This window comes from Prosopis cineraria, unplaced genomic scaffold (genome assembly GCF_029017545.1).
Source record: "Prosopis cineraria cultivar Desert tree isolate PC_DT_omini unplaced genomic scaffold, ASM2901754v1 PC568, whole genome shotgun sequence".
NCBI lineage: Eukaryota > Viridiplantae > Streptophyta > Magnoliopsida > Fabales > Fabaceae > Prosopis > Prosopis cineraria.
The window spans coordinates 5540-28365 of record NW_026555893.1 but is presented as its reverse complement, the minus strand read 5'-3'; the positions used below and the strand labels follow the sequence as shown (position 1 = coordinate 28365).

The following is a 22826-nucleotide window of genomic DNA, read 5'->3' as shown; positions in this document are numbered from 1 at the left end:
ACCCCTATTGATAATAACTTTATATTTATTGTATGGTGTTTAATAGGGATAAATATAAAAAAATAGAGTTAGTTAGAAAGTAGGTAATTATTTTATTAAGGAATGAGATTCAATTAAAAATTCATTATATTTTTGAACAAAGGGAGTAGTATGGATCACAAGAAACAAACTTTTTTGCATTTAATTACATGACTTACAATATTATTGATAATGAACTTTAATGGGTTAGAATTTTTGTAAGGGTCCAGATAAAAATGAATCTTTTTTTGTTCAGATTAGATAACCCTGAACCAAATGAGCTAACCTTAATAGATTAGGGTTGACTCATTTAATTTTATTATTTTTTAAAAAAATTAAAGATTAACAAATAGAGAGAGTTTTAGCACACCAATTCAAAAGGATTAAATTTTTTTCAACTCATATAAACATATATTAAACCCAACTCAGTTTATATTTTTCTCAACACAAATGAGCCAATCCATATGGTCTTGTTTGTCATACATTCCCAACCCTGTTGGTGGAAATAGGCGATTAAGCTGATCAAGAGCCTATAACCTAATTTAGTTGAAATATAATTTGGCTTGGCTTGTTTGGAAAAATGGTTAAGATTATTTGCTTAAAGTTTGGCCTATTTAGTCTACTTGTTTATATTAATTTAAATTAATTTTATTAATTTATTTTAAAAAAAATTAATTATTTAATCTTTATAGTTTTAACTTAATTGTAATTCAGTTTTTAAATTTTAATTCTTACAATTCAATTTATATAGTTTTAACTATTTAAAATAATAGTCCCTATATTTTAAAAATAAAACTATAACCAATAAAATTATGTTAAAATTTAGGATTGATATCTTAAGTTACTAAACTCTTTTAATCTTTACAAAAATTATAAAGATTAAATTTTTTAAGTAGTTCTAATCTTTATAGTTTTATTTTTTAAAATATAAAAATTGATATTTTAAATGGTTAAACTAGAGCGGTTGAATTATAAGAATTAAATTTAAAAATTAAATTAAAAATAAGTTAAAACTATGATGATCGATTATAACAAGTTAAAATTTAAAGATTAAATTATAAATAAATAAAATTATAGGATCAAAAAACTTTGTTTTATATTATATGTTAATCATTATCCCTCACTCTTTTTTATATAAATATGGATGTGCGTGCTGTGACTTCATATTATATTATGTTAACTGTTGCCACTCACTCCTTTTTATATAAATATGAGTGGGTGTGTGGGTGTGTGTGTGTGTGTTTCTTTTTTTTTACATGCAGATTGAAGCTTATACAGATTGTTTGAATTGAAAGTATAATCAATTTTTAGGACTGAATAATTAATTTTTAAAAAAATTATCCAAACAATTAAAAATTTTGATAATTATTTATTGAGTCAGAATTATGTTTTAAAATAAGTTCAGAGAAATTGTTTATAGATTCAATTTTATTATTAAATAATATATTTTACTTCTTAAATGAAATTTAACAAATTTAATAATATTAAATATAACTTTATTAATAATTTAATTTTAAAAAATAATATCCTTTATTATAGTTTGTATAGCTAAAATTAATTTAAAAAAAATAATATCTAAACAAATTGTATTACAACATAATCAATTATAAATAAAATTAAATATATTAATTAATTATAAAAATAATTAATTATACTCAATTAAAATTTAAATAGATGGATAAATATCATATTCAAAGCTTATACACAAAATATGTCTAAATCTAATCTATTTACTTTGTATAGTCAAGATCTTGTTTGACTCGGCCTATTTGTACTTTTAATTACTTGGTTAGATTCGTTTATTATTAAACTTAATTTTCTAAAAATGTTTTTTTACATTTACAAAAAATCAAACTCGATATTAACTTGATTTAATTATTATCTAAAATTAATAATACATGAACTGACATCAAAGATACATTTAATTTAATTAAGAAAAAATAATTTACAATTTTACATTACATTTATTATTTTTAAAATGGTTTCCGGAAAACAAAATCTATCCTTTTTAATTGAATTACATATTCATTAATTAATTTTTGAAAGTGAAGGGATCAAGATTAGTACGTATTCGACTGCGGGTTCGGTCTAATCAGGACGAGAGCAGTGAATGAAGTTCATATAGTATAGGAAAAGGCGTTACTAAAGCAGAAAAGAAGCTGTAGGTTTGTCAGTTTTGAGTGCACAACGAAGCATCGTGGTGAGTCTCTTGATGGCTAATGCCCCGAAATTGAATGGTTTCTTGCATACTTTCTGGCGAAAATTAGATGAAAATGCAGTACCAGAGTATCGTAGGAAAGGATGACAAGCAAAAGCAGAAGTGGCAATGTAGAAGGTGACAACACTGGCAAAACATTTCCTGTAAGTTTGTCATTAAGTAAGCAAATGCTTTTGGATTCCTGAAACTCGGTGTTCTTGGAGTTTACATGCTGAAACTGGGATCGACGGCTCACTTCTTATGAGTTTTTTACATGAACTTTTTGTTTCTTTAATGATCTTCATCTGTTTAAGCCTATGACCAAGACGATTTTTGCACTGCAATTAAGATCTTAGGTAGCATCTTGTTTAACTTTTTTCCATCTCTCGATTTAGTGATTTACTTTTTGATGGTTTAAGCTCTTGGATGGCATTTTTTGTTTGAAAAATATTTCCTTTTGATTATGCTTTCATCAGCTCTAATTTTGACAAGATGACGCTATTTTTTTCCCCTTTCTGGAATTGGAACAATGCATTCAGTGACTTATCTCTCTATCAATCTGAAGAATCGGTTTTGGGTTTTGTTGGGAATTACACGGAGAGTGAATTTTGGGACTAGTCATGTTATTTGTTTGCTGATTTAACTTATTTCTGCAAGGGGGGTTCATAGTTTCATTCACCCTAGACAGCATGAAGTCATGATCTTGCCTCATTGCTTTACTTGATTCCGGCAATATATTCCCGGTGCTGGTAGATTCCTCATAATTTATTTCGTCTAAAAGAAAAATATCTCCTGAGATTTCAGCTCAGATTTGTTATTGATATGGCTGCAAGTGATTGCTGTTCGATGGTTTTTCATGATAGCTCCATATTCACGATCTTCTTCATTTATTCCATGTTTTGCAGAAGATGCTCATTGTCTACCGTTTTGGTGTATTTATCAACGGATACCGATGTGCTGTCCTCAGTTGCTGGTTTTCAAACTTCAACGGTGAAAGGGAAGGAAAACTATAAATATTTGTATGATGTTGGGTTGGGAGCTTGAAGCTTTAAAGCCACTGTAGGTCTTGGTATGAATTTTTATTGGCTTTAAAGGTGGCTAGGAGGCAAAGAAACAGAGTAACTAGAAAGTGAAAGATAAAAAAATTATGGGGAAGTGAGTTGGAGTCAGATTTGTGCCTGTTGGTGTCTCAGTTTAGAGAATTATTTAGTTTTACTTCTCTGTTGGTTATGCCTCCTTAGCTGACTTGGTGTGCCCGGACTCAGTGGGCTTTGCCACCAAACAAGGAAACAATCTCTTCTGAGGGTCCCTTTCCATGTAAGAGAACCTTTGAATAAAAAATGGACTATCCCATCTTGTCTATCTCTCTTAAAGATTCAGCTTCTGCTTTGTTCGCTGTCAAGATTCTGTAGTAACTATCCTTGCTCTGCTAGAAATCCCTCTTTTCTCTTATATTTAAGAGATTTGGATACACTTAGTCAGCTGCCCCCACCCCTACTTCTGGGGTAGTCTTTTCCATTTCTGGAAAATTATTATAGAACTCAGGCTGGTACTATGCGTGTGACCTGGGGATGATTTTAGTGGGGTGGCCATGACCTACTGGATTTAGCAATTAACAATTGAGTGGGGGGGAAGTTTTGTTTGAGTTGTTGGTGAGATCTTAAGATGAAGCTTATGAAACTTGGTTCGAGGCCAGATACCTTCCAGACTGATGGAAACAATGTTAGGTGAATTATATTGTACTCCTTTCATGTACGTTATGGTGATTATGCATGTTGACGTTCTCTTTCATGGTGTTTTTCCTCATCTTCAATATTAGCTTGATTTTCCTTCTTCAAGCACAGTTGTTTCGTCACTTTCTACTTAGTTTTCATATCAACAGTATATTCTGATTCAATGTTAAACTAAAATCTGGTTTCATTTTCTTGGTCTTCTTATTCTTCCCTTTCTTTTTGTATGGATGGTAGCATTAAATTCTTTTGGTGATCGAATTGATTGGCGTAAATGAAAGGGAGATAAGTGTTAGATTTATGGATTATTAAATGCATAAATAAAATCGTTCATGGGCTTTTGCCCAACAGCTATACATCTATGGCCTTCGTTTAATGCTTGCCCAATTTGTCAGCTTAGCTGATACTCGTCTGTTCAAAAAGAATTATAAAGCTTTTCTTAGAAATGGTAATATGGTTATTAATGCTTGCCTAATATGGTTATTCAGAGCTACAATTAATCCTTTAGGCAATTATTTTTTAGCTGGTAAACCATTACTGATACTCACAATTATTTATATATAGGATTTTGTGGGATAGGCTTAACCGAACTCTTTACTTAAGTGAATGTAATACATCTTTCTGTATCTATTCTTTAGATCATTTGGTGAACTTAGATTGGTTTGCTTGAAGCAACTGTAATTGACAAGGAATAGGGTAGGAAATAGATTCAGCTTAGGTCATAGTGGAGGGTATTAAGCATTGAGTGGAGCATTATATATGTGTAGACCTCTGTATGGTGGTTTAATGTCAACCTAAGAAACAAGAATCTTTTCTTGGAATTTGGCATATGAACTAACAAATTCATAATCATCCCACCATTGTTTTTCTCCCTTCTATTTTAGCAGCTGCTAAAATGGTGTTTAACCTGTCCTGTTTTGGTGTTGAATTTTACATTTTAGAATATAGGAGAAAAAGAGAAACGCTTTAACTACTCAACTATTTGCTATTTGACAAAGCCAAATAACTTAAAGATTCAGCCCTCTTCTAGGTCTGATTTTTATTTTATTTTTTTACACCAAAAGTAGAGTTCTTAACAGAATGCATTCCTTGTGCAGGTTTGTGGCAAGTGATTTGGCATCAGATATCATTGTTAGTGTAGGTGATATAAAATTTTATTTACACAAGGTATATCTCAGCCTAGCAAACAATTCAAGTTTCCGAAATAAGAAAGTCTAGCCAATTTTTAAGTAGTATTTTGTCCTGTAGCCCCCATAATCCGTTCCAAAACACAATATTTGTTCTCTTTTCCTAATACTTGTTGAAATGAAAAATATTACATGCATTTTTATCATGAATTACATGGACTTTGATCACTATTACATATCGCATAAGATCTAAACTCTAATTCTACGTCAAGTTCATTCTTGTAAATAAATAAGTTTTTCCTTTTATCTCCTTTTATTTCTTTCCTTTTTTATTATTTTATCTCCAATTTTTTGTGTATTTCATAAGGGTAATCAAGATAAATTTAAGTCTTTGTGTTCTGCACAAACAATTTAGGGTAACCATCCTCATCAACGGATTTTATATGGTGTCTAAAACCTTCCTAATGGGTGCAACACTATCAAGATAAATTTAAGTATCTTTGTTTGACTTCTGTTAGTGCTAGTGTTAAAGCCTGAGATGAACAATTTATTAAGCTTCATTCAGAATGAGGTTTCAAATTGCAGTTTGGTTTCTTCAAAATTTGGTGGCCCAATCAGCATTTGGAACATACTGTTGAGTTTGGTGAAAGTTGGCTTATTTTATTATAAATGACCATATCAATCTGGTTGGATCCATATTTCATCTTGTTTACTAATATACTGAAACCCTTCTACGTAGTTCCCTCTTCTGTCAAAGAGTTCTCACTTGCAGAAGTTGGTCACCACCAGTAATTTAGACACTGGACATGAAGTTCAAATTTCTGACATTCCTGGAGGTGCTACAGCCTTTGAGATGTGTGCCAAGTTTTGCTATGGCATGACTGTTACCCTCAATGCTTACAATGTATTTGCAGCTCGATGTGCTGCAGAATACCTTGGAATGCATGAGACTATTGAGAAAGGGAACCTCATTTACAAGATTGATGTTTTCCTCGGCTCTAGCATCTTTCATAGTTGGAGGGATTCCATCATTGTTCTTCAGACATCAAATCCCATGTTACCTTCGGCTGAGGACTTAAAGATTGTCAGTCATTGCACTGAATCTATAGCAAGTAAGGCGTGTCTTGATGTATCCAAAGTTGATTGGTCCTACTCCTATAACAGGACAAAACTCCCTCGGGAAAATGGAATTGATCCAAACCAGAATGAAGGTAGAACTCGTCATGTGCCAACAGACTGGTGGGTTGAAGATTTATGTGAGCTTGAAGTTGGTTTATACAAGTCTGTAATCACCAATATAATGAACAAGAAAATTCTATCTAGTGAAGTAATAGGAGAAGCTTTGAAAGCTTATGCCTACAGAAGATTACCTAATTTCAGCAAGGGCCTGATCCACCATTGGGATGTGTCAAAGCATCAGTTAATAGTTGAAACAATCGTGTGGCTACTGCCTGATGAGAAAGGCAGTGTTTCTTGTAGGTTCTTGCTCAAGTTATTGAAGGCTGCCATTTTTGTAGATTTAGGAGATATGACTAAACAAGAGCTGGTGAGGAGGATTGGGCGGCAATTGGAGGAGGCTTCTGTTAGTGATATTTTAATACAAGCACCTGATGGGGAGGCTACCATGTATGATGTTGATATAGCACAGAAAATCGTTACAGAATTTTTAATGCAGGATCACAATGCTGAGCTTGAATCTGCTGGAATCAGGAGACTCGAGGAGATAACAAGGCCAGGGATTTTATCAGATGCTTCAAAGTTGATGGTTGCAGAATTTGTTGACGGATACCTTGCTGAAATTTCAAAAGATCCTTATTTACCTTTGTCAAAGTTTGTTGATCTTGCTGAATTGGTGTCTGGCATACCTCGTCCTTCTCATGATGGACTTTACAGGGCCATTGACATGTATCTCAAGGTAATTGTTCCTGAAAAGATTAAAAAAAAAAAAAATTTGTTGCTTGGATTTGAATATTACATCGTACAGCATTCTATTCCCTCATATGCTGTTATGTTTTAGCACGTCAGAATCCTACAAAATGTCTGTTTAAGGGATTGTACTCACCCCTTGTGGTTGAAAGCATATCATTTTGCCATCTTATGGTCTTCCCTGCACGATCACTCAACCATGAATTTATGACGTAAATATTAAACTGATGAAAACGATTTCTTTGTTAAAAAGTCTGGTTCTCTTGTCTCATTGAAAATGTTTGACAAATGCAGGCTTTTCAACATTAAAAGTACTCATTGTTTATAGTCACATGGTTATTCTTTATTTGTGAAAAATTTTGGACTAAAAAAGTTACACACAATGAGATCAAATGGTAACAGAGGAGATCATGGGAGGGAAGAATGGCAAACTGACTTTTAGGCCAAGCCACTTCTAGGGAAACTTCAATTTATCCTTTATTCTTAATGTCATCTAGAAAAACGTGAGGAGATAACTGAGGCATCACTTCAATTTCAATGCATTTGGAAACAGGGGCACCCAGGAATCAGCAAAGTTGACAGAAATAGGATATGCAAGCTGATGGATTGCAAGAAGCTATCGATCGATGCCTGCATGCATGCAGTGCAAAATGAAAGACTACCGATGCGTGTAGTTGTGCAGGCTCTCTATTTTGAGCAGGTAAGGACTGCTGCAACTTCAGGCACAAGCACTCCTGACATGCTGAAAGGGAACATCAAGTATCTAAACAGTGGAGCAGCAAATAACACGGATAATAACTCAGATGCTGTCGCCATAGCTGAGGAGCTGAAGGCATTAAGGAAGGAACTTGCATCCTTAAGTTTATCCAACAGAGACAAAGATGGAGATCATGATACTAAACCTAACACGGACAACGTTGTCAAGAGCAAGATGAAAGGGTTGCTCAAGTCAAAAAAGTCCTTCATAAAACTGTGGACTGGCAAAATGGGTGTGGGAGAAAATAATTGGGGCTCGGACTCCTCTGAGAGTAATGGTTCTGCTACACCAGAAGAAGCCAAATCTACACCTTCCAGAAACAGGAGGCACTCAGTTTCCTGAGAGTGAAATGAATTCATTCTGATGCCTGTTTTTCCAGCATTATTGACCAGCATTGATGTTTTATCTATGGATTGAGTATTAAAACCAAGGTATATATAGTTTGGGATGGCACAATTTTTGAGGATGGAGATAATGTAATCCTTGGTAATCATTCTATTCAAACTAGCTGCAACTCAAACTTTTGTTTCCACTCAAGTCCAGATAATGTGAGTGAATCTTCTCCAGCCATTATTAGATCAGAAAGCGAAGACAAAGAAATAACATAAGAATAGGATCTATAATCTGTTCCTTCAACAACTAGCTAGAAGGGTCTTTGAACTTAATTACAATTGAAGTCTTTCCCAAAACACCAAGGCAATCAAAAGAAACATTATATCAGCAAAGCTCAGTCAGTCACCTTTCTGATCAAACCAAATACAAATACAAGGCGGTCAAAAGAAAAACTCGTTCATTTTCGGGCTCTTTCTTCTTTAGGGTACGTGTCTCAGCTATTGATTTTAATTAGAAGGTGAGTGTTTTTACTTCTCATTTTTCCTATATAAGACCACATCTTTAGAGCAAGAGTGTCCTATGAACATTTTGCACTCAGCATAACATTGGTCTGATTTATATAGGAATCTGATATATGAATGCAAGGAATCAAAGCCAGTTAAATTCTGTATTATTAGCTAGCCACTTGTAGATTCTCTAAGATTATTGTTTTTATAGGCTAGATAATGGGACAGAACAATTTGCTTGAGCCTAATCCAAACTGAATCTTCCAAGTTCCAATTTAGAGTACAGACAAACAAAAACTAACATTTCTGCTTCACACAGTGGTAACGGCCTGCAGGTGATACACCCAAAATTACATTTTTATCGAATTCTCAAATATGATTAATTATAAAAATCGAATTAGTTTTTTTTAAAGAATATTTGTATAGTATTATATAAACCACTCAAGAGTTTGATACTAAATTCTTAATTTTTTTAATTTAAAATTTTATCTTTTAGCATCGTATTTAATACACAGTATATATAAAAAAGGACAAAATCACTCACTTAAAATCCACAAAAACATAATTTAACATGAACGTTAAAAGGGCTGAAAAGCACAAAATAACCAAGGTGGGGTGACTAATTAATCTCAGATTAATGAAAACAAGGTCATGATAACTTGTCTTGAAACTGTGCCACATCACCGGTGTTTAAAATTCAAAAATTATAAATAATTAGCAACCCAACCAAATGTTACTATGCTAACTTTTTTAAACATGTATGAAGAGGGTTTAATAATAAAGCGCATTGATATACAGGTCATCACTGCCATTGCACAAATCGTACGTACTCTCCCACACATTGTTTCTATCGAAAGAAATTAAGAGTGTTGTAGAGCACAAGCATGAAGTCTAATATCAAAGCTTCAATATAAAGGATTATTACTGTTGTGATTTGAGAGAGTGCTGAGGAATTTTCCTAATTAAACCTTTTATATTTCTTTGGATTTTAAGAAAAAGTAAATAGTAACTTTTGATGGATTTGAAGAAGTAGAAGAATATAATATATAAACCCAATAATCAAATCTATATAATCCCATATAATCAGGAGCATATCTGAAATTTGGATTTGTTACTTGAGAGAATTTTTTGAGTATTTCTCAGGTGATAAAATGGAGAATGTTCTGACTAACCAATCAAATCAATAAGGATGACCTCTATTTATCTATTTAAATTTATGATATTTATAATTTGGCCTCTCAGTAAATTATAAATATCACTCTGATATTTATATATTAATTCCATAACAATTATATCCTTAAGCTTTAAAAGTTAAAACTTTAATATAAATAGATCGCTTTATTTAGATTTAAGGCAATATTAAATAATGACTACATAATTTTAATATTTACATGTGTGGCCCAATATATTGAATTTTATTTCCAACAACTTTCACGTCAGAGTTAAACTTAAAAGTTTATATATTTGCATTTTCTTAAGTAATTAACCTTCTAGTTTAAAAGTAACGTATATGTAAACATGTATGCATTAAAAGAAAAAAAAATATAAGATGCCCAATTCTGTGTTCCAAATCCCACTTGTCTTCCTGATGCATTGAAGGGACAGAACAAGTTTGTAATTTGGAAAATGGATGTGACGATGATAGTAGTCCTTCTTTCTCAGGCTAGTAAAACTAGGCAAGGCCGGATTTTGATCTTTTGAATTAAAAATTTGTAAAATATTTTTTAAAAACAAGATACGAACGAATGAATACAAAAACATATGAATCCTCTATATGCTATATTCTATCATGTTTTAAAAATATTTTCACTTCGGATGATTCAGATATATATTGGTTGTGTGAAATTAAAATAAATAAATAATTAATAATATCGTGGGCATGGGGCTATATAAGTGGGAAATGAGTATTGACTTAATTTAAACCTTTTTTATAAAAGAGAACAATAATGGAGGGGAAGGTTCTGGAATTAATAATAAAGAATGTAAATAAAATAATGGCAAATGGACTTTAACGACAATGGAGGGTATGAATGAAGACAAAGTCTGAGCTCAAAAAGTTAAACCTAAATGGAATCCCATTCTCCACAAACACATTAATTTTTTGGGAATATATATATACGCTGACAACTTTTTTTAATCAGTCTATTAATTGAAATTAATTGTATATATTATATGAATGCAAATGTGGTCCATTGATTTTGGATAGACAAGCCACTACTTGTATTCCTCTTCTGTCTGTAACTTCTACTATATGCCTATGCCTTCATCACATTTTCATCATGCTCATCCATCCACAAACCAGCCATCTCTCTCTTTTGCATATTTAAAACATTGCTTTCCTTGGGACTATTTGCTCACAATTTTCTCGGACTTTCAGAGCAAATTTTAGAGGGAGAATGACAATTAAGTTCTAAATAAAAGAATTAATAATAATTAGGTCCGATAAAATTTTCTATCCATTGTCATGTATATAGCAATTTAGTTGAACATATTTACCTTAATACTTGGGGAGAGATATTTTCTATTTTGGCTGACCTTATTTGTTATACTTAACAATTTTTTTTTTAAAATGTAGTTACAAATTTAAAAGTTTTAATTGTGACTGAGATATTAAAATTTTAAATGTAATTGTTATTTTGCAATTATGCTTTTTATTTACAATTGTCTGAATCAATATTTATAATTATTTTTTACAAAAATAATTTGTCAAGGACTTTAACTGTGATTAATTGTCTCTTTTGAAATTTTACTATAATTATCCCAATTACAAATGCATGTGCAAATATAGCTAAGCAAATCCCATATTCCAAATTGGGTTAAGAATTTCTATGTCGATCTATAATATAATTAAAAACATAGTATTGGTGAATCGAACGCAATTTAAACTAATGAGCTTGGGTTTAATATAAAATTAAGTGTTAGTCTCTTAAGATATGAGGACACAAAAGTTCAAATCTTGGCTGGGAGAGAATACATAACTTAATTTGGCATCAATTAATGTAATACTAGAGGATATGAATAAGACTAGCTTGATGAAGGTTGGACATGAATAATAAAAACTGTTGAGAAACATGCATATGGTTTAGATTGGGAATGAGAGGAGAGAATCCGATGTTGGAGGATGGGAAGGTCGGAGAATCCAACGGTGGAGGAATTCCAACATTTGCGGAGAACCTGAGCCGCTGTTGTCGCCAGTTTCTTTGGAAGAGACCAACCCCCCAACCCCACCCCCGTTACATTACATGGTACTACTAATTACTACTCAACCTAACCACTTCACTTAATTAACCATAGTTCCAAAAATGATGATAAATAAATTATAATAAATTATTACTTAATGGGTTGGCTTACAATTATATAGGAATGATGATGAAGGCAATTCACTCTATATATTCCATTCCCATAATCACTTGCTTCTCATTATAGATATATAGTATCCTAATCCCTCAGATTCTTTCTGCAATCCAGAACAACCCTCCCTTCATCTTTCTGTCTTCTTTATCAAGTTCACTTAGGAGTGGAAAAGGAGGAAGAAGAAGAAGATATATATATATATATAGAGAGAGAGAGAGAGAGGATGAGCTGCAACGGTTGTCGTGTGCTTAGAAAAGGTTGTGGGGAGGACTGCATGCTCCGAGATTGCCTTTGGGGCATTGATAGCCCGCAAGCCCAAGCCCACGCCACCGTCTTCGTCGCTAAATTCTTCGGCCGCGCTGCCCTCATGTCCTTCGTCTCCGCCGTACCCTCCCCCCAGAGATCCGGTATGTGCCGCCTTCCTCTTCCTTTCTCTCCCTCTAGTCTCTCTACACATACACACGGACGAAGATAGAGAGCTTCAGTACCATTTTCTGAGTTTGTGTGTTTGTGGATATGGCAGCTTTGTTTCGGTCACTTTTGTACGAAGCAGTGGGACGTACCATAAATCCGGTGAACGGTGCGGTGGGCCTGCTCTGGACCGGGAACTGGCACCTCTGCCAATCAGGAGTCCAGAGAGTGCTGTGCGGTGGCGCCTTGGGGCCACTCCCCGACGTCTCCGGTGGATCTTCGGTGCCAACTGCGGCGGACGACAACGGACACGTTCTATACTTTTCTCGGCAGCGACGAGGCGATGTGGGATCGGGATCAAGGAACCTCAATAGAAAGGTCCCCAGTTACGACTTGGTGTTGGAGAACAATATCCAAGCACGTGATCGTGTTGATCGGTACTGCTCACGGTCGCCGGAGAGAGTGGTGGTGGTCGGCGGCAGCGGAAGGAGTTACGAAGCAAAGGAAGATGGGAGAGCGGCGACGCCGTCAGAGGGATCGGAAACGTCAACGTTAGGAAGTAGCGCTGCGCAGTGCGGCGCGGAAAGGAAGCTCCTAATGCTTTTCTCCTAAATCTTTCTAACTATGAGTGGCAAAGATAAGGCCTCGATCTTAATCTGGGATCAAATTTTGCTGTCATCTTCAATGTAATATCATCAAAATAAATAAGAAGAGAGAATGAAATTATGACTTTCATATTAAACAACAATTACCATTAATGGTGATGGTGAGGATGGGTTCATTGGGTTAAAGCGACTCCACTATATGCTTAGGAACAGTTTGGGGTTGAGGGTGAACAAAAATTAATTTAGTACGGTTACTTCAAGTAACTTTCAAAATGTATTACCAGACTAATCAAGGAAAATTTTAGGTTAGATTTGAGAGTATATAATAAAAAAAAGATAATGAGATGGGATAAAGTGGTACATAATGAAATAGAATGAAACATTACATTATTGGTGAGTTTTATCATATGAATGAACACTTTTATTTAATTATTATTTATGAATTATTATAAAAAGTAATAGTTTTGAAAAAAATATAATTATATTTTTAGTTTTAGGGTGAGAGGGAGTGAAAAAATGATGATAATTTTGTACTAATATTATTTATATTATGTATCGAGGTAAACTTTGAATACTAAATATGTCCTCAAAATAAGGCTGAAGTCAGACAGTGAGACAATGAGAGATAAGCTTCATCGTCAAGAGAGAAATAGCCTGGATCACTAGTAAAGTCTCTAAATGATCACTCAATGATAAAAGAGGTATGGGTGCCGTGACACCACTCAGGAGGTATCCTTTACCCCCTAAATTGATGGCTAGAGTCTTGACTAAAAAAAAAAAATTAAGATGGCTAATGATGCTTAGAAGGCCGTCCTAAATCATTTCACTTTTTTAATTTTTTTTTAAAATAAAGGTATCAAACTTTTAGCCATCACATTCTATTCCATTATATCTTAAAAAACCTCCAAACACTACCTTAAACTTATTAATTTTGTCTGAAAGAATGCACATGTTTTAATGACATAAGCTTCTAACCAACATTTAATAAAAGGTCCGAAAAACTTAGAATAAAAAATTGACATTATCACTTATAAATATAATCAGGCCAAAAGAGTCATTTAGTCTCTCCCTTGTGAATAGAATCGGAAAGAAAATCTTTTATGCTCGGTTGATAGTGTTAAGATGTTGTAGATTTTCACTACTCGCTTCTTTGGGCTCTTCTCGTTCTTTTTTTTTTTTTTTTTGGGCCGTGGGGGTCCCTACCAATATCATATAATTATTTAAAAATGATAATAATATTGTTAAAATGATAGTTTCAAAAAATAGTATTATTTTGAAATTGAGAGGCTGCATAATGCTGTAAAAAAAATAACTCGGGCACCAGCATTGTTGATAAACAGAACGACTAGAATTTGTTAGGACGGTTGTTGTGACCTTGAAAATTGAGGTCCAAGGTCGAACTATCTGTTGTTTATCGTCAAGTATTTCTCCAATGACCATGTATTTTTTTTTTAAATAATAATATGGTCAAATTTATATGTTGTTTACTGGGAAGTATTTCAAATTAGGAACCAAAACGTCACGAATACATATTAGATTGGAAAATATATTTGCCATAGGGACGGGCCAACGTTAAGGCTTATGGGGGCAATTTGCTCCCACAAGCCAAGAAAATATTGTATAAAATAAGACCACAAAATTTTTATATGTCCCCATTAAAAAATTTCATTTGCCCCATCATTTTAGAAAATTCACTTGTCCCCTTACCAAAATTCATTTCTCCCATATAACAATATATGATCTAAAAGACTAAAAAATTTATCCCGTCAAAAAGTAATTTTTTATTTTATTATATTTTTTATTTTATGCATTCTCTTTACAATTTAATTTTATCATGTTATATCAATAAATATTTAGAATTATTTTTAGAAAAATATTAATATTTATTTTAAATATAAATTATACCCCACCAATTTATTTTTCTAGATTGTCACTGATTTGCGATGATAAGAATCAAAGAAATTTGTGAAATTTGAGATTTGTCAATTTGGTATTTGTGAAAAGATAGTATTTATTCGTGTTTTTAAGAAATTTACGGTAAAGATAAATGTAAACCTAATAAGTAAGAACTTTAAATAGAAATATATATAAATAACTTCAGCTTTTTTTAAAATACTTGAAACAGTAAAGCATCTGTTGGTTAAAGAACAATAAAGCATCCAGCAACAGTGGTCTGATCAACCAAAAACAAACAACAGTCCGCAGAAAATGCTTTTAAATAAGAAAAAAATTGTAAACTCAATTCAAATCAAATTAATTGGGCCAACTTGACTTTTAAAAACTGGTTGATATTAAATAAGAAAATTATTAAATGATTCTAGTGAATGGGATTATAATCGTTTAAACACGAATTTTTGAGTTCAAGTCCGCAGAAAATGCTTTAAAAACAGCCACCCGCAATTCGACTTACAAATTTGGAATATGGCAAAATTATATAGCAATACTAAAAAACGAATAAAAATATTATTTACTGAAAGCAAAAGCTGCAATGATTCGGGATGAGCCTAATGCTGTCTGCAATACTGGTGATTGGTCAGTTACAGAAAAAATTCAACAAATGCTTATAAAGACTCTATTAGTGAAATAATTAATGAAACTAATCATAAGAAGACATGTAAACACATTATACACACGACACCATTCAAAATGTTTGAATATCTTCACATGTGATTATGTCTAGATTAGTATCATAATAGATATTGATTTAGCTTAATGTGAAAGTGAAAATGCATGGAGGATAGATAGATGGAATCTTGAAGAGTGAAGTGGGAAAGGGACAAGGGACAGGAATTGAGGCATGACATCAGCGTCTCTTTGGTTGCACAAAATATGTGTACGTGGGAAGTGGAAGCACCACACACAAGAATGTCCCCTGCCCCTTTACTTCTTCCAAGAGCCATCTTCTTCCTCACTTCATCATCGTCTTCACCTTCAGCCATCACTCCCACACCAAAGGGTTAGGCTTCAAACCAATCATCTCGCAAGTATCACAATTCTTCCTTCATTCTCTCAGCACTTGTTTCAGAATGCTCTTTCCCTTTACCATACATATTTTTATTCATTAAATTAAAGGGAAAGAAAAGGAAACACAACTCTTGGTTCTCACAGTAATTACATGCGACTTGCAATTTCGACCCACATTTTTATTGGTATCAATACGGCTCCTCTGATTTCATAAAGTCAAATAAATTGTCCTCGTACTTTGGAAATCGAGTGAGCATTTGAGCTGAATTGAATTTGCTACTAATATTAGATTTTGCTTTCGTTATCTCTAATAATTGAATTTGTTGTTTCTTCTGAATTTGGTATTGTTTTTTAAATTTTTGTTGTGAATTATAGAAACTCGTAGAGACCATTTATTTGACGTTATGAAATTAGTGGAATCATGTTAATGCTAATTAAAACAAAGGGACCAAGACGCAAATTAGATGAATATTTAAGGATCCAGTTTCTTTTTTTTAAAAAAAAAAATCGTCATACGCACTTTTTACCAAAAAAAAATATGCATTTTTTTATAACAAAAGAGAGTAATTACATGTTAAAAGAAAGGAGAATGACATATTAGTTTAAAGGATCAATTAATTCAAATTAAATTTTAAAGTGTCAAACTTCAAGAATTTATAAGTTTGACTTTCAATTTTATAATTTTATTGTAATAAATTTATAACTTATTTTTAAAATTTTAACATGATTGAATAATAAATAAATTTATTTTTTTATTAAAATTAAAAATATAAATTATAAATTCATCACAATGAATTTGAAAAATTGAGAACAAAACTTATAAATTTTTAAAGTTTAACATTTTAAAATTTATTTTAAATTAATTGATCCTCTATATGTCATTTTTTTCTTAACAGGATGGTGCATGAATTTCAGTTACATTATGTGAAAGCTCAAAAGCAACATTTTTACTTCTTCTGTTTGGCATTACGTAAAAAAATAAACCTGCACAAAGAAATACAATTAATTGCATCAGATTTTCTTTTCAAATTTTCAAAATGGCTATTAATTTATGAAATATAAAATATACCGTTCGTGTCTCGCATTTAATCTATAACGTTGCTAAATTACCAAATTGATGTATTGATGCAGGTGATGCTTAAACTTGTCAGTGGTCCAGGGCGCACAGGTCATTGCTTTGGCGCATATTAAGTATCCACTTTGGAGGCCCATTACTACTTAAATAAAGCAACACATTGTCCGTGACCGTGAGCACTGTAACCAGTGAAAATTAATAAACATGCCAACATGTCCATTCCTATATAAACAGAAACTCAAATCCGTGACTCTAGAAAACGACATTTATTCAAATGCCAAGTTAAAAAACTACACAACATAACTGCACATAGTGTACGTTCAAACATGCACTGCCAGGGATTTCAATGATTCTGACCGAATCTCAACAGGAAACTGCAATGTAAATCACAGCTGGAAAGACTTTCCACATCTTTTTTTAATTATCACAAAATCCTCTCATTTTCCCCTCTTTCTCTTACTCTTACCTTCTCATTTCATTTCACTCTCTACAAAATGGATGAGCTTTTGTCGAAAATAAAGAGGCAATTTTTCACCTTTGACATCATCACAGTAGGATGCTGTCAAGAGAGAGGACAGTGCGGCTAAATTATGGGTCACCATGATTCATGTTTCTTTCTTTCTTTTTTTTTTTTCCCCCACTTGGTAGTAAACCAATATCTCATCATCTTCAATTATCTGTACCGTAAGTCCAGCAGCTACAAATTTGACCGTAAGCAACAAAATTGCTTTAATATATAGGAAAATGTTGCCTGTGATGTGATTGCTATAATCTTATCTTAATAGTAATAACGATAACAAAAATAAAACAAAGGATACCAGCTTCAAATGAATATCTTGGCCACAGAACACCTACTAAACAATGGTGAGTTGATTACATATATTTATATATACACATAGACTGATACACATTACCTTTCCTCGAATGACAAAGTGAACTGTATACAGCTAACTAGTGAGAGAAAAACCACCCTTTTTTCTGTAACATTCGGACACGAAGATAAAAACTACACACAGGACGTAGAAACCACAGCAGGGATCAAAATGGAAAATAAAAGACAAGACCAGCTATCGACTCCTTTCCGTTGTTATTACCTTCTGTGTCATCATCTCCACCCCATGGAAAAATAAAACGTCTGGGGTTAATGTTAGCATTGAGAGTGAGCGGTCAAATAAGATCAGTTCTACACACGTGTTGTCAGGCAGCTGGTAGTTGGCACACGACAAAGTTGTAATACATGTGTTCTTACGCTACAATCTTTAACCTGTCAGAATAAATCAGATACACAAAAAAGAATGCTTAGAATTGGTATGCGAAAGTTTCATCAAAACATGATTGACTAATGATTACCTGCATGGCTGCTAATGAGGACAAGAAATCCTTGCATTGTTCAAGCAAAAATTTTTCCTTTGTGGTCACTTTTACAAGTTCCGCCACCAAGGAGTTAGTTTCTTCCACCTGCTAGCAACAATTTAAGATTCTACCACTGAGTGCCAAGGTGTTGGGGTAACATACGGATAGAAAAGAATTATATACGCATATTTTTGCTTTATCACCTTTGACAAAAGAGAGTATATTGAGGATGCCATTGACTGCATCACATCAACTGCTGAACCCACAGCGTCCTTCAGATTTGGTACATCAGCCTGGATTTTTTAAAAAGGAAACAAGTTAGGTAAAGTGACAGTCTATTTTAATAGGTGTTGTATATCTAAAGAAGTAGCACATACTATCGCTTTTTCAACAACAGGAAGACGGAGGGTACTGGCCCTTAAAGCTTCAGTTGCTCCAAGCAAAGAGCTGGTGTGATCTTTATCTAGAAGTGCCCACTCTTCCAAATAAGGCATCTATGTGAAAAATCACAGCAGACTTTGAGAAGTAAGAGCAGAGAGAAGAGGGAGGTGAGACATGGGATAGAGAGATTAGGGAGGAAGAAACTAAAAATTTACTCAAAACTGATGACTTCCTGTCAAGATTATGACAGTGGTCTTTCAAGCGGTGTAAAGAGCCCAGGGAATAAATGTGTAAAATGAATATATACACTAAATCCCCACTCTCCACCTGAACTCGGTCTTTCATTCCTTATTGGTATCAACCTTTTAGCGAGCATCTTACCACCAGAAACAAAGATGCAGAGGTATCCAGTTCAATTTTATCATGCATGCTACTTTTAAAAAGCTACATGCGTTACTAAAGAAATATTTGTCGAAGATGAAAGCTCTGAATCTTACCTGTCCCTTTAGGATGGCAGTTATCTTCAACTTTTGCCTCAACAATAGCAACTTGATTCTTTTAAGTATGACTGAATGCCGAAGTTCTGAGATTAATACCCATGCATTCCACAAATGTTTCTGTCACCAAAAAAAAAAGGCTACAGTGTGTAGTACGAATCGCTTAGCTATATTTTTAGAACAGAAAACATAACAGCCATTGCCATTACAAACCCAAGTGCAGAGAAACAAGTTTTTGTTATAGTGTGACCAAATCATAAGATTAAGACTTCAAAGCATTGTGTTAATATAATCTAAAGACAGCAAAGGATCAGTGAAATTGATTGGGTATTGCCAAATATTAAACCAATGGAGCATATCATGAGACCAAAAAAGCTCAACTTGAGTCAACTTGGTCAGAGCCCTAATTCCAAGGTCAACATAGTGATAGTCAAGTTTTGCCACCCATCAAGTACCACAAGGTAAACCAAGATATTTCTACCCACCGTTCAATTAAGACAGAGCAAGTCTGTTAGAGTACCAAGAAGACAAGTCATACTGTTTAATCACTTGATAGTTGATAGCAGTTTGGCAATACTTCAAAGTGAATTATATGCTGGTTAAATTGAAAAGGCACAAAAGAATCAAAGGTGAGCGAATAAGATTGCAACCATAAGGACCACCAAGAGTCATCAAACATTAAAATGTTCACGAATGTTAAAAAAAATAAAACTAAATTAGTGCGTATTTCTCATCACAAGAATGCAAAAGGTAGTCAATATGCTCCTTAAGTCATTACAAAAACCATCAAAAGACTATCTCTGAAGGTATTGCCAACTGAACATTTCACGTTGAAGCATAAAACTTGAAAAGAACTCCTTTTGTCATCCTTCTGTACAGGCTGAACCTTTCTCTCCTGATTCTGCCATTAATTGCAAATTGGAATAAACAATGCACTGGCAGTCCATTTGCAATCTGTAACCGAGAATCCCTATATGAAGTTGAGGCTTCAAAAGTCCTTTAAGAGCTAAAGCTATTCACCTTCACTTAAAAACAATAATATCCTTCACTAGCTGCATTTCCTAATCAATCCTTCTTCTTTTGAGCGAAATTTGTGATACTGGGTCAGGTTTGTCACTTATTGTTTAAAAATGCATTTTAAAGAAATATTGTAAAATGATATAAACCATATAAATCTAAAATTCTAAATCATTTGTGAAAGCATTCAATATGATACAAAATAAGGCCTATCTGGGATATTCATATCAATTACAACTAATAAAAACTATGGTATAAATTAAAGTTTGATTTTTAAGACTTATGAACTATTATCATACCTCTGCATTCAGTTTCTGAATCTTCAAAGTAGCATCTTCCCTGGCATTAATAAACCTCCACTGCAAATACCGATTATATAAAAGCCTCAACGTATGCGCATCAAATATTCGATCCTCCCCTATCTTCCCTCTCCGAAGATCAACAGAGAAACTCAGAATTGAAGGTGCACTACTAGAATTGCTGTTGATAGAGGAGGCAACCGCACTTCTCACCCGAGATGGACTAGGCATCCCCCTAGAAGGTGACGATGAAGCAGATGCCCAAAGTTTACTAGGGGATGCAGGACGAGCCGTTCCCCTAATTGGGGAAGCCATAGTTCTTGGTGATGATAATGTGCCATCACTATTGAACCTTTTTAATTGAGTCAATTTTGCTGGTACCCCATTTCTCGCGCCAGGGCTTGTTGATAAAGGTGAACCTGGATCCTGCAAGCGGCGTAGGCGGCTATTAGTTTCCTGCCAAAACCTCGCAGATACGACAATGCCACGAGGTCCACCTTTCACCTTAGAAGCCCCACCACTACCATCTTGAGCTCCTGAAGTGCTACCAGAGGAAACACTGTCCGTATCAGATGTGTTGAGATCAGAAGGCAAGGAAGACTCGTTCACTGAATTTACATCGGGGGATTGCTGTGCAGCCTTGAGTAGCTCAACTTTGCCCAAATCCAAACTCAATCCCCCATCAAAAGATGCCCTTCTACCGTCATCCATCATCGATTGCTGCAATGCCCGAACCACTTTTCCATATCCATTTCCAAGAAGCTTCTTCTTATCACCAGTGCAGTCCACACTCGTTGACAACTGATTGGAACTTGAATTTGTCTGCCGAGTCCTACCCGGCCATCGATGCTGCTCCATGGGTCTCGAGTTCTCTCCCTGATCTCCTCCGCCGTCACCCTTACCTCTAACAGGAGTTGACCTCCGTCGCTCTGGCGTAGCCTTTCTGGCATTACTCGAAGTCGGCGTCGCCGCCTTGGTCTTGCTAATCGGAAGCGAAAATGCCTCCCCTTGAAACGAAACCGATAAACTCCGAGTAGACGTGACCAAAAGCTTCGTAGCTGCCGATACATCACCAACATTGCCTTGCCTGGAATCGGGAAGAGGCGTCACAGACCTAGGCGTCGTTCCGGGCCGCCGACGGTCCACTGATTGGGAGCGTTTGGGCAGCGCAGAGGCCAGCGGGGTCGATGCAGGAGTGGAATTGGTGGAGCGTGAAAGGAGCGGTGACGGACATCTCCTAGATGAAGAAGACGACGAAGTCGAAGTCGAAGTAGAAGTGGAGGTAGACGGAGAGGGAGACATGTACCTAGAAGAGACCTGCCTGCCCTTGGGCCTTCGGGGCACGGTGCCATTGTCTTTCTCTGAAGGTAGGAGCGGGGGTCTCAACGGATTTTGGCGGTTTTGTGATTCTTCCTGTTGCCTGGAGGAAATCTTGCCGTTCAGCGGGTCAGTCGAAGCTGCTTCAGAAATAGCAGCCACCATCATAGAACTTGACAATCTCGTTCTCACATTGCCTCTAAAATCAAGGGTTTCATTCCCAAACCCCAGCTCCTTCCATGGCCGATTCCGTGCGGAGAGATCAAGAAATTACAGAAAAGTTAGGAATCAAGAAAAGGGTGGGCGCAGGGCAAGATTCAACCGTTCAGAGGACCAGAGGAAGAAGAAACAGTGACGGGGTATCTTGCTTGCTGGTTGTGGATTGAAATAGGAGAGGGTTGAGAAAGCGAGAGTAGGTAAACGAGATTCGAGGGAGTGGAGAGTCTTGCAGAGAGGAAAAAGCTTTTGGGTTTTGGATTTTGTGGATGTTAGGAGGAACGTTATGTTATATTAATGACGGTTTATAGTACTAAATCGCTACTTAAGGCTGTTGTTTTCCCAGTTTCGCTGACTCAAAAAATGTAATTTATTGGGTCATTGTTAATACTCCGGTAATGTAGTTGTGAGCTGTAAATTTCTTAATAACTTTAAAATAAGTAACCGTCAACACACTCCAAATATCCCCCAAATTATACAATTTAAGTAACGTGGCATTTGGAATTAAAACACCAATAAAGCAACGGTTTAGTAATGCGAAAGTCTTGGGGCCAAAAAGAATGTAATACGATATTGAAGTCATTCTCAGGATGTGGAGAGGGGAGAAAAAAGGCATTTTGCGTAGTCATGGTTGGCCAAAAAAAAAAATCCCATTGGACATTTAAATTTAATATTGAATGTATGAAATGACTTGTGATAAGTTTTATCTTTTTATTAGAAAATTAAAATAGGTGTTAAATAAA

At 34.5% G+C, this 22826-nt stretch overlaps 3 protein-coding genes across 9 annotated transcripts; 2 read left to right on the top strand and 1 right to left on the bottom strand.

The window, feature by feature from the left end:
• The first annotated feature begins 2139 nt into the window (after positions 1-2139).
• On the top strand, positions 2140-8321 carry LOC129297612 (BTB/POZ domain-containing protein NPY2-like). Of its 6 annotated transcripts, XM_054935941.1 has the most exons (6): positions 2140-2379; positions 3121-3942; positions 5043-5112; positions 5812-5908; positions 6002-6987; positions 7552-8321. In XM_054935941.1, the coding sequence occupies exons 2-6, from the start codon at positions 3881-3883 to the stop codon at positions 8095-8097; spliced, it is 1761 nt and encodes a 586-aa protein (XP_054791916.1). In that variant the 5' UTR covers positions 2140-2379; positions 3121-3880; the 3' UTR covers positions 8098-8321. The 6 variants fall into 6 exon arrangements, with proteins under 6 accessions (XP_054791916.1, XP_054791914.1, XP_054791919.1 ...); XM_054935939.1 differs by having other exon boundaries at positions 5812-6987; XM_054935944.1 differs by lacking the exon at positions 3121-3942 and having other exon boundaries at positions 5812-6987.
• Positions 8322-11920: 3599 nt separating this feature from the next.
• Positions 11921-13085, top strand: LOC129297617 (LOB domain-containing protein 38-like). The gene is made up of 2 exons (XM_054935949.1): positions 11921-12355; positions 12472-13085. The coding sequence occupies exons 1-2, from the start codon at positions 12172-12174 to the stop codon at positions 12969-12971; spliced, it is 684 nt and encodes a 227-aa protein (XP_054791924.1). The 5' UTR covers positions 11921-12171; the 3' UTR covers positions 12972-13085.
• A 4733-nt stretch (positions 13086-17818) lies between these two features.
• Positions 17819-22353, bottom strand: LOC129297616 (QWRF motif-containing protein 2-like). 2 transcript variants are annotated; one of them, XM_054935947.1, is made up of 6 exons: positions 20551-22353; positions 19235-19354; positions 18734-18850; positions 18560-18649; positions 18354-18461; positions 17819-18267 (listed from the first exon to the last, which is right to left on the bottom strand). In XM_054935947.1, the coding sequence occupies exons 1-6, from the start codon at positions 22033-22035 to the stop codon at positions 18187-18189; spliced, it is 2001 nt and encodes a 666-aa protein (XP_054791922.1). In that variant the 5' UTR covers positions 22036-22353; the 3' UTR covers positions 17819-18186. The 2 variants fall into 2 exon arrangements, with proteins under 2 accessions (XP_054791922.1, XP_054791923.1); XM_054935948.1 differs by lacking the exons at positions 17819-18267; positions 18354-18461; positions 18560-18649; positions 18734-18850; positions 19235-19354 and adding an exon at positions 19361-20188.
• Between the last annotated feature and the right edge of the window lie 473 nt (positions 22354-22826).